The sequence below is a fragment of the Equus przewalskii genome, chromosome 14, assembly GCF_037783145.1.
Source record: "Equus przewalskii isolate Varuska chromosome 14, EquPr2, whole genome shotgun sequence".
Lineage (NCBI taxonomy): Eukaryota > Metazoa > Chordata > Mammalia > Perissodactyla > Equidae > Equus > Equus przewalskii.
In genome coordinates, this window is record NC_091844.1 from 65,081,331 (window position 1) to 65,095,793 (window position 14,463).

The 14,463-nt window shown below is 52.2% G+C and overlaps 1 protein-coding gene across 1 annotated transcript in view; it reads right to left on the bottom strand.

Moving 5' to 3' along the window:
• EHD3 (EH domain containing 3) overlaps nucleotides 1–14,241 on the bottom strand; it is a 29,344-nt gene extending 15,103 nt beyond the window's left edge. The window contains exons 1-2 of the mRNA XM_070574173.1: nucleotides 13,252–14,241; nucleotides 3,404–3,580 (exon numbers count right to left, since the gene is read on the bottom strand). Of these exons, the coding sequence (XP_070430274.1) occupies nucleotides 3,404–3,580; nucleotides 13,252–13,478 (404 nt within the window). The 5' untranslated portion in view covers nucleotides 13,479–14,241. The remainder of the gene's footprint in view (nucleotides 1–3,403; nucleotides 3,581–13,251) is intronic.
• Between the last annotated feature and the right edge of the window lie 222 nt (nucleotides 14,242–14,463).

Here is a 14,463-nt window from a genome sequence, read left to right on the forward strand (position 1 = left end):
TGCCATTTCTGGTGGAAGCCAACAAGTGTCTTACTATCCGAGGTACATTACGTGATCCCACAGTCTCAGAGAATAGACAGGGAAAGGAGCCTCTGCTACCTAGTGAGATGGCTGCAGAGAGGCAGGTTAGGTGAGGAGGCCAGGGATGCAAGGAGAGGGGGTCAGGGAGGGCTTCACAGAGGAGGCAGAACTCAGATTAAGACTTTGAAAGATGACCAGCATTTGCCAGGCAGATAGGGGTGTGGGCAGGAAGCCAGGATATGTGTGTGTGTGTGTGTGTGTGTGTGTGTGGTTGAGAGAAGACAGGATTCTAGACAGAGATATGGGGTAATGGTGGAAGAGCAGTGTTACGGGTTGAATTGCTTCCCCCAAAGAGAAATGTTGAAGTCCAAACTCCCAGTAGCTCAGAATGTGACCTTATTTGGAAATAGGGTCATTGTAGATGTAATTAGTTAAGATGAGGTCACAAGAGAGTAGGGTGGGCTCTACTCCAGTAAGACTGGTGTAGGTCTTGATAAAATGGGAGAATACCATGTGAAGACACAGACATGCACAGAGGAAAGATGGCCACTTGAGGACAGAAGCAGAGATTGGAATCATGCTACCACAAGCCAAGGAACCCCTGGGACCACCAGAAGCTGGAAGAAACAAAGATGGATCCTCCTCTAGAGGAGTTGGAGGGAGGATGGCCCTGCCAACACCTTGATTTTGGACTTCTGGCCTCCAGAACTAAGAGACAATGAATTTCTGTCATTTTAAGCCACCCAGTGGTAATCTGTTATGGCAGTGCTAGTACAAGCACTTGTACAACTAATACAAGCAGGTGCAAATGCAACACAGAAATGAGAGAGAGAGAGAGAGAAAGAGAGAACAAAAACCCACCATTCCAGGGAGGGGTGCACATCTTTGAGGTGAAAACAAGAGGGCTGAGTGGCCAGAGATGTGGCTGGACAGGGAGGTGGGGCCAATGAGGGCCTTGAAAGCCACATTAAGAAATTTGGATTTTATGCTGAGGGTTGTAGAAAGCCATTGGAACACTTTAAGGAAAAGAGTGACACAATGGGATATAATTGTTGTCAGCATGACCAGTTCAGTTCAACAAATTTTTGTGGGGCACCTGCCACGTGCCTGGCACCGTGCTAGATAATGGGGGTAGAAAAGTCAATGACACAGCCCCTGTCCTATGGAAGCCCATGGTTTCTATTGTGCCTGAGGCCCAGCCGCATTCTGGTCCTTAGGTTCTATGCCACAACCCAGTATTATAAAATAAATTCCACATTTTGTTGAAGCATGCTTGAGAGGGGTTTCTGTCACTCGGGGACCAGGAGGTCATGTGCATGGGGGCTGGTGTTTGGGGCTGGGGTTGTGGTGGTTGGGGCATTACCCAGGCCGAGCATGTGGAGTAACAAGGGCTGGGAGGGGGCTGAGGATGGGCCTGACTGAGGGTGACCAGGTCATAGAAGCCAGAGAAAAAGGGGCCAGAGGAGACTGGAGAGGGCCCGGCTAGAGAGGCAGGAGGAGGGCCAAGGAGCTGAGAGGGGATGGTGATCAAGGGACAAATACCAAAGAGAGGTGGGTAAGGATGGAAAGTGCCCACTACTTATGATCACCTGGAAGTCACAATGACCTTCACACAGGCAGCTGTTATGGGTGAAGCCATGTTCCACAGGCTGGGCGACAGGAAGAAGTGCAGAGGTAAAGCTAAGAAAGCTGGCTGTGAGAGGAAAGCGAGACAGGGTAAGAGTTATTAGTAGGACCCCCTGTAGGGTTTGCAAGAAGAGATATTTCCATGTGGAGAGGAGGAGCGAAGCGAGGGTGGAGTGGTCAGAAAGGGAAGGAATAATTGATGGAGCGGGTCTCTGAGAAGATGCCCCGCAGCACAGTCCAGGGGAAGGGGGGAGTCAGACCTCAGGCGGAAAAGAGAAGCCACGGCTCTCTGCAGGCTGGGTGGAAGGAAGAGAGGATAAATGCAAATGAACTCAGTTTACGGACAGATTAAAAGAAAAAAAAAAACCACCCAGATGGAAGCCATGGACATGACTTCCATTTTCTCCAGACCAGGAAGCCAGGCCATCAGCTGAAAGCAGAGCTGAGGTGACTGGAGAGGGCTTGGAGCACCCGCAGAAGAGAGGGGGAGGGCAGCTGACGAGGGAGTGAAACAGGACCCTGGCAGCATGGAGATGGGACCCGACGTCCGGGGTGCAGCCTCCTATATGTGGGCTTCCCCCCTGTTCCCTGTTGTCCTTGTAACGGATGTGCCTGGCAGATCCCCAGCCGAGAGTCAATCTAAACATCTGTCATCTCAGCTGTCGAGGGCTCCTGGAGCCTCACAATGCCATCTATGTTCTGGTCTTCGGGTTCCTGCATTAAGCCACATTCTTTCATTCCTCTCTGCTTGTATTTTTTTTTCTCTTTTTTCTCTGGAATGTCCTTTTTTTACCCTTTCAGTGTCATTTCACTCATCACTGAACACCCATGTCAGATGCCAACTTTTCCACAAAGGCCGTATCAGTCCTCTTGCCCTGGAGGAGGATAAACTATTATCGTATTTTACAGATGGGAGAAGGGGACATGGAGAAGTTCGGTAATTGGTCCAAGATCCATGGTGCTATTTGGCAGGATTTGATCAGCTCTGTCTGAGGCCAAAGCCCATAATCTGTACCTCTACTCTAAATACCTCCAATTAGACAAAGTAGTTTTAAAATTTTTAAGTGCAATACACATGCAAAACCGTGGTGTGGCTCTACCCAATGAGCACAATCAGGGGATGAGCCTGCGTTTCAGTGAAGCAGAATAATAACAGGAAGGCCCAGATCAGCTTCCCCAGCATTCTCTACAGCTTTCTCCACTCAAATCCTCACAAGGACCCTGGTGTCTGCAGGCTCAGACTTGTCCCAAGAGAAGGGAGGTGGCCTGTCCAAGGTCACACAGTGAGTTTAGTAGGAGCGTCGGTGCTCAAACTCAGGGCTTCTGCCTTAAGTCCTAGCTTCTTTCCACCAAGTAAAACAATGTCCAGGAAGAGAGCAGAACCTTCCTCCGCCTCCTTCCAGTTGGATGAAAATCCCAGCCCAAACCCAAAGTTCAGAGGCAAAAGCTGGCAACTGTGCAGAGCAGCCCTCTCCACTTTCATCGGGGGGAGGTGCAAATTAGGGGGATGTGGTTTCACTTGTTGTCCCCTTTCCTGATCCTGATCAGCAGGAATCAGCCCAGCGCTTGTGGCTCCTGCGTCCCTAATCAATGGTGACTGACTCAGTTCCAGTCCCACAGGAAAGAGACAAGCAAGAGACACTCTAGGGATGTGAAAGGCGCTGAGCCTCCCAAGACCCTGCCCTGTCCTTTCACTTCTCACACTCCAGGAAGAAGAGAAGAGAACACCCAAGGTGTGTGTTCCCTCCGCACTCACCTGTTCAAGAAGGCATTGCCAAAGGCATTCAGTTTCCTGAATGGCTTCTTAGGATCCACCACCAGGGCGTTCCCGGGGATGATCCCCTCCACCTCTCCGTGCATCACCGCAATGAAGGAGTCAGTGGTTGGCTCGGGCCCAATCCTCATACCCGGGAAATCCTGTTCCAGCAGGTACCTGCCAGAAGGGAGCACAGTCATAATGCAGGGATTCTGCTCACAGATCCACACTGCATATCTACCACAAGGCAGACAATGATGTGAGTCATGGCAGAGGGGCAGGTCCAGAGCAATGAGATTTCTTGGCAGGGAGAGTTGACCGCCGGGTGGGCTAGCCACAGACCTTTGTGGGTGAGGTAGGACTACAGATAAACTTAAAATTCAAGTCTGTTCTTCTTGGTCTTTATCTTTTTCCCTTCTTGAATCAGTTGGGAAAAAAGGCAAGATTTGGGTTCAGAAATAAACATGGGTTGAAACTGATTCCCACACAGAGTATTGCAGACTTCACGACTGAAAGTGGCCTGCTAAAGTACCCGCACAAAAGCATGGTTAGAATCAGACCATCCACGGACTCTGCTGGCTTTCCATAGGCCATTATTTATTTACTTGGTTAGTCAGTCATTTAACATAAAAATAGCCAGTACATGATACAAACAGTGTGAAGGGAACACTATGAAAAGGGGATCTCCATCTCATCCTAGAACTTTGGTCCCACTCTCTAGCATCTGTACTAGGCTGTGGTCTGAGGTGGCAGGGCCTCTTTGCTCTTCTCCCAGCAGGCCAGTGAGAGCCCAAGGTCACTGCCTCTCTCCACAGCTTCCTTTAGAAGCCAAGAGCAAAGGCACATGGTGAGCCAGAGAATGAAGAGAACCATCTCTGAGGACAACCAAGTCGTTTAGAAGGAGCTCAGAACAGGTTTGAGGCCAAAGAGCATGAGGCCAGACTGAAGGGAAGAGCCCAGAACTGCCTTGGGTTGGGACTGACCAGGGGAGAGTCCCAAGGGCACCTTCCAAGACCATGACGGACAAGGAGATAAGGGATGTGTTGCCCAACAAACACAACCCAGAGGGTGAGCCCTCACCAAGTGCTACGAACTGCCTCCCAAACCTTGAGGGCCCGTATTCATGCTCAGAGGGAAGACACAAAGAGTCTTCAGGAGAAGAGATGTCAAGTCAGAGACGGTTAAGTTGGGAAGGGAACCTGGAGACCTCCTAGACCAGTGGTCCTCAGCCCTGGCTGCAATTCAAGCCACTGTGGGGCTCTAGCTAATGCTGCCTGGGCCCCACCCGCAGAGGTTCTGACCCATGTGCTCAGGGGTGGGGCCCTGGCCACTGGTCCTTCTGAGGAGCTCCAGTGATTTTAACATACAGCCAGGGTTGACAACCCTGCTGCAGACCAACGCTCTCATTTTACTGATAATACCACTGACATTCAATAGCTTTTCCACACGCCAGACATTGTACTAATCACGTTGAGAACATTGTCTCCTTGGGGCCTCCCAGCAGCCCTATGATAGGTGCTGAGGAAACCAAGGCTTAGAGGATTACAATGGCTTGTCCCAAGTTAAACAGCTAGTACAGAACCCAAACCCATGTCAAACACCAAATCCTTCTCTCCTCAACTGTCATCTACCCTGGGGCCAGAGAGAGCTGATCAAGACCCTGAGGAAGGTCAGGGCAGAGCTTGGACCAAAGGCCACATCCCCAGGGCCTGAGCTTTCTGCCCACCCTGCGCCCCACCCCAAGCGGGCCTGGAGCAGCGGTCCTGCTCTGCCCAACATGGTGGTGGCCAGGGAGACTCACTGGGGTTTCTTCCGGCTCACTGACATCTTGCTTTTGCCTTCAGGAAGCACTGAGTGTTATTTTACTCTGTGGGTCCAGGAGGGTGTAAGTCACATTGCTACGGACTCCCTCCCCAAAGAGCCGGCAGAGGAGCCGCCGCTGGGAGCACTACTGCGCAGGAGGCCCCTGCCACACACCGGAGGGTTTGAGGGTGCCCTGGGAAGCCCCTCGTCTCCCTCCAGGATCTCAGCCTAACAATCCGGATGTGAAGGCAGGGTTTCCTCCCACCAGAGGACCATTTTGAAAGCTAGCCCTTGGGCCGTGATGAGAATAAATCATGAGGGCTGCACACTGGAGAGCACTTCCTGCTTTCTCAGCACTTCCGGGAGAGGCAGGGGTCTCAGGGCCTGGGGCTAGCAGACCCGTTTCTCTAATCATGAGGGATGTGCCCGACAGAAGGTACCTGACCTCAGCAGACCTCAGTACCTCTCTCGACAATGTGGGAGATAAGCGCTCCGATTTATTAAGCACCTGCCATGTGCCAGGCACTGTTCTAGACTCTCCGTGGCTTATCGCATTTCATCATCACACCTACTCTGATGTGAGTCCTATCATCCTTACCACCAAATCGGCCTACTATCACACCTGCCAGGGTATGCTGAGAGTTAAATTAGTTACAGACTGTAAGCACTTAAACCTGTACCTGGCACCTGGATTACCATCCCATTTTAAAGAGGAGGAGACAAAGGTAAACAATGTGTCCTGGGTTACACAATCAGTAAACGGCAGAGCTTGGATTTGAACCCGGCACTTGGATTTGAGAATTCAGGCTCCAAACCACTGTAGTCACTGCCTCCTTTCCTGCCTTAGATCTCCCCTTGGCCAGGAAATGCACAAAGGCTGAGCCCCACATGGGACTAGAACAAGAAGTGGGACAAGAAGGCCACAAACGAATATGGTTTGGCAGGAGGCTGGTCAGGGGCCAGGTCTTGGGAAAAGGTTGGGCTCTGGGGCCCACAAACCCAGGAATGTACTCATCTCCATAAACTTCCTCTCTTGGGGTTCGCAGCTCGACCTCAATGAGTGGCATGTGGCATGCAAGAGCTGTTGCTATCAGGTGACCAGGGCAGGCCCCAGGCCTACTGGCTCTAAATGGACATTCTCGAGACTTAAAAATAGAAGGGTCAGATTCCTCTGGGAAGCAACATTTTATGAGAATCAACACTGTGCCAGGAAAACCACATCCATTCTTGCTTGTGTGCGGGAGCACCTGCCCCAATGCCCATTTGCTTGAGAGGCCCTAAGAGGGCCCCACAGGGGGTGTAGGAAGTGTGAATTCTGAGGCAGGAGGAGGGTGATAGATATCATCAAAGGCTTGAGGGACAGCTGACATAGAGAGGAGTGGAAAGAAACCATTCTGAGGCAGCCTCAAGAATGCTCAGCCTGAATAGGCCAAATGGCAGTGATGAAGTATCTTCCTGACACAGGCATCTCAGATTCCAGCCCCGAGATGCGGTGTACCAGCAGATGAACAAAGGGTGCCACTTCCCAGCATAACAGGGGCCACTTCCTGGGATGTTCTGGAGCCACAGTCTGAAGCGGCCAAGCAAGGGCCTGGAGGCTGGGCTGCTGTCCTGCCCTCTTGGCTAAAGCCACGTGACCCAAAACTTGCTGACCACACACGGGTCTACAGAAACACAGAGTCTAGCGAAGCCACTAGCAAGTCTGGAGACACAGTCAGACCAAGTAGAGAATGAGGCTGGGTAAATTCTCAGAGACAGTTGGGTATGGCTTGCAGCACGGAGTGCCCCTTCACAAAGCCACCACTGTGTCCAGAAAGGACAACCTTTTTGAGGGATCTCATCGCGGCGTCTCTGTGGGAAGTGATACAGATTGCCTCTGTTGCCTGGCAAAAACGTTTCCACAGCAGCACAAACAGAAAAGTTCATTCAAGCCTGGGTGAGACTGGCTGAGATGGGGACACGTGAGAATAAGAAGGGCTGAGCACCCGTTGGGTGGCAGGTGCTATTCTGGGAACTTTACCCAAAATATTCCACTGAATTGGCCCTACAAGCGCTGTGGGATGGCAGCATTATTTCTACTTTGCAGTGGAGTAAATTGAGATATAGGTTGCCCAAGTTCAGGGCCAAAGGAAAATATCTAGAGGCCGTAAGAGCTGAAAAGATGTTGGTGCCCACCCCCTCCCTTGCCATCCAATGCAAAATCAACAAATGCTAAACCATAAAATAGGTATAAAGAAGGCCAACGCAATTCTGATTTTTCCCACGAGAACTACTTTTTGTATATCTTTCTTAAGTAAATTGTTTCATAACATTTTCCTCATTTTTTTGTGTCCTGCTTGCCTGGCAATCTAAGCATGTGGCCAGCTTTACTGGTGACCTAAGCACTCAGGGTAAGGCATGGAGCCAAGAATCTTAACTCAGTCTGCCTCCAACATACTCTTTTCTGCAACAGCGGGCCCAGACCTCAGGCTGCTGCTGGAACAGCATCCACGACAGGGAAGAGAGGGGCCGAGCTCCAAAACAGTGCTGCCAGAGGCTTCGGGTGGGGCCCTCTGCCTTGGCTCAGTCGGGGAATGCATCTTCCTGAGTAGCTGCTCCATCACAGCTGGGATGTTGGATATGTCACCCAACAGTCCACTTCCTCCATTTCCCTGGTTTATAAAATGGGGATAATGCTTAGTTTTTAACTAGTGCAGAGGGATAGAATGAAGGTTTTGAAATGATATATATGAGTTTGGGAAGAGCAAAGGCTACACCAGACATGTGCTCATATTGGCAGAAACAATAATTAGAGAAAATGAACACCTCCTTGTTGCCTGTAAGTACTCAGCACACTTCTCCGTCATCTCCGAATCCAGTCCCAATGCCTCCTCCCTGAAGCCGTAACTGATTCATTCCCAACTCACCCCAAACCTGACACGCTTACTGTCTTCCCTGAAATTGCAGAGTTCTTAGTCTGCACATCCTTAGGTAGACTCTAAAGCACACAGCCCTTTCTGCCTTGTATCATAGGTCTTCACGTTATGTATCTGAATCTTTGGTCTCTCTGAGCCTTGGGCACTTCAGTTTTAAAACAGATCCAAACAATAATACTTGCCCTGTCAGCCCCATGGGGTTTTAGGGAGCCCATGAAGTGCCCCACAGACACAGGTGAGGCAGTAGATGCTCTGAGTCAGCTCCATGCTCCCTGGAGCAGCCACCACTGTCCCTGCTGCACGGTAGCCTCCATCACAGGGTGAAGTGACCCCAGCACAAAGGAGACCAGTGGCCAGAATGTCAGACCCCAAGCTAGCCTCCCCTTGCCTGACCCCACCCTGTGCCAGGCTGGCCTGCCCAGTCCATTGCCCAGCAGTGCCCACAGAGTTCCGCTTCATGCTCCTCCTCCAGCCCTCAGAGGTTCAGAGGCAAGATCTCCCTCTCTGCACACAACTCCCCTCCGCCTGCATCCTGACACCCCTCCCCCAACTGTGGGCAGTGCTGGGCAAGGGCTTCCCCCACCCTTCTGAGGCCAGCCTCTAAGCTTCATGTTAGGGAACCCACTAGAAACAGGAGAGGGACTGCTAAAGCCCCAGGTGCGGAGGCGGGAACATACCTGGAGCTGTACTGGTTCTTTCCCCTCCTAATCCTGAGAGTAACCCTCTGAGGAAGTTGTTGCTATTCACACCTTAGAGATGAGGAAGCTGAGGTTCAGAGAGGTCAGACCTTCCTAACAAGGTCTCTTGGCTGGTACCTGGTGGAGCCTGGATTCTGCTGAGCTGGCCATGTTTTATCCACGGCCTTGTCCCACTGTCAATGGAAACAGGATGGAGCCCTTTCTCCAGAGGTCCTTCCTCTCGCAGCAAATGCTTCTCCTCATGACCTCTAGACACCTGACTTTCAAGGCAGACCTTAAGCAGGCCCTGAGGCAGGCGGACCCTGTTCCTCTGGCCTAGGGCCATCTGCTCCCTTGAGTAACACTCAGGCCTGGTAAGAGGAAGGCAGATTCTCACCCAGCCCCACTTAGGGACCAGCAGATCAGAGCCCTGACAGGAAAAGGATGAGAGCTGAGCTCAGAGGGGAGACAGGAACGAGTGTTGCAGGGATTGCAGCTGGTAGGATAGACTCTGCAGAGGCCAGTGGGTCTACCTGGAATGGCGGCCCCTTTCTCTAGCCCTTCAGCTTTCCAGAGATCATCCCTCCCGGGTCAGTGATGCTGTAATGCCTGGGGTGAGGCCAGGGCAGTGGGGGTGGCAGGGTGGTGATGAGAGATGGTGCAACCACAGGCAATGCTGAGTCACGTTTTGGGGAAGATGCAAACAGCCCCCTGAAGAAGCGGGGGAGGTCAGGTTGTAAGGGCCAGCTGAGTAGCCCCCTCCCACTGCAGCAGCCCCGTCATGTGCTCACATTTTAGGGTACGAGTTATGCTATAGAAGGGCCGCATGACCCTCCAGACCAGACCAGACCTCCCTGTGGAGAGCCAGGCAGCTTAGCTGTGGCAGCCCCTAGGCCCCAAACTCAATCCCCCTGGTCTCCTGCTCCAGCTCTATCAGTGAGGCCTCCCTTACAGGCTGAGAGATCACTGGGCCTTCCTCTGCCCCTCAGCAGCCAGCTATTCACCTCTGTGACCAGGGAGCCAAATGCTGCAAGGGAGGAGAGATCCGAGGCTGCACGCCAGCCAAGGAAGAGAGAGGGGAGACAAACAGCAGAGGCAGGAGGAAAAGCTGCCAGGGCCAGAGGGACACAGAGCTACTGTACTCCAAAGAGGCAGCCTGTGTTGGAGGGAGCAGCCACTAGGCCAATTGATTATTTATGTTATTATTCTGGGTGCCGGGCCTTAGGCCAGGGAAGTTATTTCAGGCAGAGATCAGAGCACATTAATTAGTCATTAGAAGAATGTCCTTTTCTGTGTGTTCTTCCTGAGACAAGAAATAGACACTGTTGCAAGTGCATAGGAGTGAAAGTGGATGGGCACTCAGGAGGCAAAAGGCCAAGGGGCCGGGGATGAAAAGACAAGTCTTTGTCCTCGAGGGAGAAGTCCCTCCCTGGTTGGGGCCAGGGATGGAGACAAGAAGTACTGCATTCAAGGCAAGGAGCAGGGATGGGAGGGGGTGGAGAGGCCAAGACAGGCGGAGAGCTAGGCCCCGGGCACTCAGTACCCCAGAGGAGCCCTCTCTGCTTTGGGGCGGGGCATTGTACCCACTTACCCTCTTGGAAAGCAACACAGAAATATGCCTCTTCTTGCCGAAAGTAAAAAGAAATAAAAAAACCTCTGCAGAACCTTTGGCCTAGTGTTTTCACTTCTGAGACTCTCTGAGAAAACAGTCCAAGATGTGGAGAAATAAGTGCAGAGATGTTCAGAGTGATTCTATCATAGCAAAAAGATGAGAAGCAACCTAAAACATTCAAGAGAAGCAGCCTGGTTAAATGAATAATTGCATATATATACAGCGAAATATCATGCAGCTCTTAAAAATCACGCTTACAAAGATTTTTTAATTCACATGGGAAATGCTCGTGCTACAAGTGAAATAAATCGGCATACCAAATTACCCTATGGCATGATCTCAAACGTGTTATAAAATAGCTAAAAACACTGGAAAGACAAATATACATATGATATTTAAAATGGCTTCCCCTGAGTTGTGAGATTATGGGTGATCTTTTTCTTCTTCCTCAAATTTATTCTTGTCTGCATTTTCCAATTTAAAAAAAATAACCATTCAGTGGATTTGATGAGAAGGAGGGAAACTATGTAATTTGGTTTCGGAGGGCTTCCCTGCGCAACATCCCCTCCCACCCCGCTGGTGGGCCCTCCCTCAGAGGATACAGCGTTTGATGCCTGTGCTAAATTCAGTTCCTGACCCGAGTGAGGAGGGAGAACTCTTGTACTTGGAGGATAAGAAAGAGGAGGGATCTGCCTCTCCTGGCCTTCTTGTTTCTCTCTGATAAGGAATAATCTATGGCAGCTCGACTGTGCCACTTTCTTAGACCCAGTAAACAGCCAGCATGACTCAGGCAAAGCCAGGAGATTGTCTCAGACAAGAGGCACTTAAACCTGTCTGCTGCTCGAGGATCCTGCCCCCAGGGACACTCGACTTCCTCCATCTTCCCTCTTATTCCGCAAACGTCTACTAGGAGCCTCCTGTAGCTGAGACCCCAGGCGAAGCCCAAGGGAGCTAAGGCACACTCGTAAGTGCTGGCACCACAGGAAGGAGGGGCTCTAAATAACGCACTAAGAGCTATAACCAAGGTGTGTCCAGAGGCCAGGGAAGGCCACGCCAGGGCAGAAGCCATCTGCGGACGGCCTGCGCCTCCCGTGGGGCATAAACCAGGCCAGGTGGAGGACACGGATTACAAAGGAAATCTATTATTACAGAACTCAGGCATCTCTGAAGTGCCTTTGGCAGTAAATTGTGTTTAATGAAACAAGAGAGATGGATTAGATCAGGGATTCTCACCCTAAGGGCCAAGGTGGCCCTCAGACCCCCGAGATTACACATAAATTTGGAATCCACGTACATTTTTCTAAAGACAGGTCCACAGCTTTCATCAGATTTTCAAAGGAGATACTGACCTTTGGAAAAGTTAAGCAGCAAAGGATTAGATTCATGGCTAAGGGCCCTTGTGGTTCTAACAATACAAGATGTCCAAAAGCAAATGGCCCAGCCCCCCAGCCTCTCAAAGCTGCTGAGCCCAAGGCTGCCCACCCTAGGAGGGCAAATCGATCCGGTGTTCTGTTCAGACATGACACATTAGTGTGGTGCATGCTCTGCTGCCATAGGCTTGTGTTATAAGCTCAGCCTTAGAGAAAATGAGTATCTCGAAAATCAGTAACCAAACTTAACTTTTCTGTTCTCCTTGGCAAACAAAGTGCGGTGCTTTGCATGTTGCAGGTGCTCAGTCAACGAATGGAAACAAGAGTGCCCCTGTTTTGAAACCGTCTGCAGGAGATGAGCACCATTGACCCTGGGGGCCACTGAACCCAGCGCCACGCCGTAGGAGGCTGACTCTCCACACAGAGGGCCACAGGCACCCTCAACAGCGTGGCAATGGCTGTAAATGAGGCCAAGGAACACAGCCTGGCCTTGAAGGTTGTATAGACTGAAAGAAGCCTGTCCCCAAGAGATCGGAAGGCTTCTCGTCACTCTGGTGGACAATATTCAAACCTCTCCGAAGGCAGCGTGGACAAGCTGACTTCTTCAGACCCCTCCAGCCCAAAGATTCTGTAATCCAAGGGAATGGATGACTCACTCTCAAAGTTCAGGCATTTAACCAAGCATCTCCTCCCATGCATCTAGCACCTGCATCCCAGGCTGGCCTCCTACCCAGTTATACGCCTCTGGGCAATTCATTAACCTCTCTGTGCCTCAGATAGCTCACCTGCCAAGTCAAGGCACTGTATGAGACAACCTCCAATGTCCCTTCCATCTCTAAAAGACTTTAATGTTATTACTAAGCCATTAAGATCAAACAAGGGAAAGGAAAAAGGCATTCTGCTTCTGTCCAGTCTCCCAGAGATATATGCAGGAACTCTGCTCAGAGCAGGAAACTGATAAAAGAAGGACAAGCCGCACTAACAGGCAGGGGGGTAGAGGGGCCCCAGCCCACCTCCTCAGCTGCAACTGTAAAGCCCCCAAGTGGGTGACTGAGCCCTTTAAAAGGCCAGGGAAGTGGCCCTGGCCATGAAGGGCATATCCCTAAAACGTGAGAGCTTAAGACATTCCCACCAGCATAAAGGTACTCTTGCCACCAGGAGCTTTCTTACTTGTGCCTCCTGGGCCTCAGTTTCATCATCCATTAAATGGGGAGAATAGGGATGAACTTCAACACTTCAAACTGACCACCTGAGTCAAGGGTAAGTACAGTGGAGAGGCACTAGCTAGGATGGGGCGGGGGACCAGCAATGAAATTATGGGGTAAGCTTTGGACACATGCATACAAGGATTTCTTCAGAGTCCTTCCCTGACGACTTCCCGTTTGTCCCCAGGCAGGATGGAACAGGGGAGTGAGGGGAGAGCCTGAGTGCTGGGCAGAGGGGTGGGCTGCCAGGCCCTGGGTAGGCTCACCTGATGAAGGTGGTCTTCCCAGTGGAGTATTGGCCCACCAGCAGGACCATGGGCTTGTTGTCGAAATCGGCATCCTCCAGGGCAGGCGAGTGAAACTCGTGGAAGCGGTAATGCTCTTCCAGGGGTAGCAGCTTGCTCTTATAGAGTTTCTTGAGCCCCTCGCTCACTGTCTGGAAGACCTCGGGGTCCTTCCTCCGGCGGTCGTCGGAACCCAGCCAGCTGAACATCGCGGCCGCCGCTCGCCCCCCGCGCGCAGCCCCAGCAGCAGGGAGCGGAGCCCCGCGTCCGGGCGCCCTAGGCTCCTCGGGGGAAGGTGCCCCGCAGGGCCGACCCGCCGGGCTCCGAGCCGCGCCGCCGCCTCACCCGAGCGCGGGGCTCAGCCGCACCATGGCCCGGGCACGCGGCTCCGGGGTCCCTGGGGCGACGGCGCGGGGCCAGGAATGCGCTCTTCTGCGTCTGGGACGAAGCCCAGCCCGGGCTTCATGCAGCAACCAAGGCCGGAGGGAGGAAAAATGTCTGGGCTGGGCAGAAGGATCGCGATCTTGGAAATTAAAGTCAAACCTGCAATTAAACTGCCAGATGCCGGGGTCCGATGCCGGCGTCCCCAAGCTCCCCGAGCCCTGTCCTGCTTGGCCCTGGGCGCAGTTAACAGATGCTTCGGCTCCTCTCCTGCCTCGCCTGGCGCCTCAGAGGAGGCGGCGGCGCTGCCCAGCCCGTGGACAGCTCAGCATCCGCAGCCGCAGCCCGCAGCCCGCAGCCCTAGGCGCGGGTTTAAATGCCAGCCGTGCAGGAAGCCGGTTCGCGGAGGAAGTCCCCGAGTACTGGCAGAGCCGGCCTGGCGCCACGGCCCCGGCGAGGAGAAGCTGAGCAGGGAGCAGCCATGTTTGTGGGCAGGCGCCCCGCTGGGGACCCGGGGCCGCTGCCTGGAAGGGAGGGATGGTGAGTCCTGTGGGAATGCTCTGGTATTTCAGTCCCGGCCTCTGGAGGTTTGGCTTGGGAACAGCGCCCTCTCAGGGACAGCGCGAAGACAGAGTTGACCTGCCATCACCCTCCCTGCCTTCAAATAGCCTTTCCTTTAGTTGCTAAATTCAATTCCTTAAGAAGACAGGTACTCTAGGATTTGGGAATGTTTTTCTTGGCGCATGGAAAGAAGAGTCCAATATCAGGTTACACAAAATGACCAAAACTGTCACTCCGCAGACTTTTCGCTAG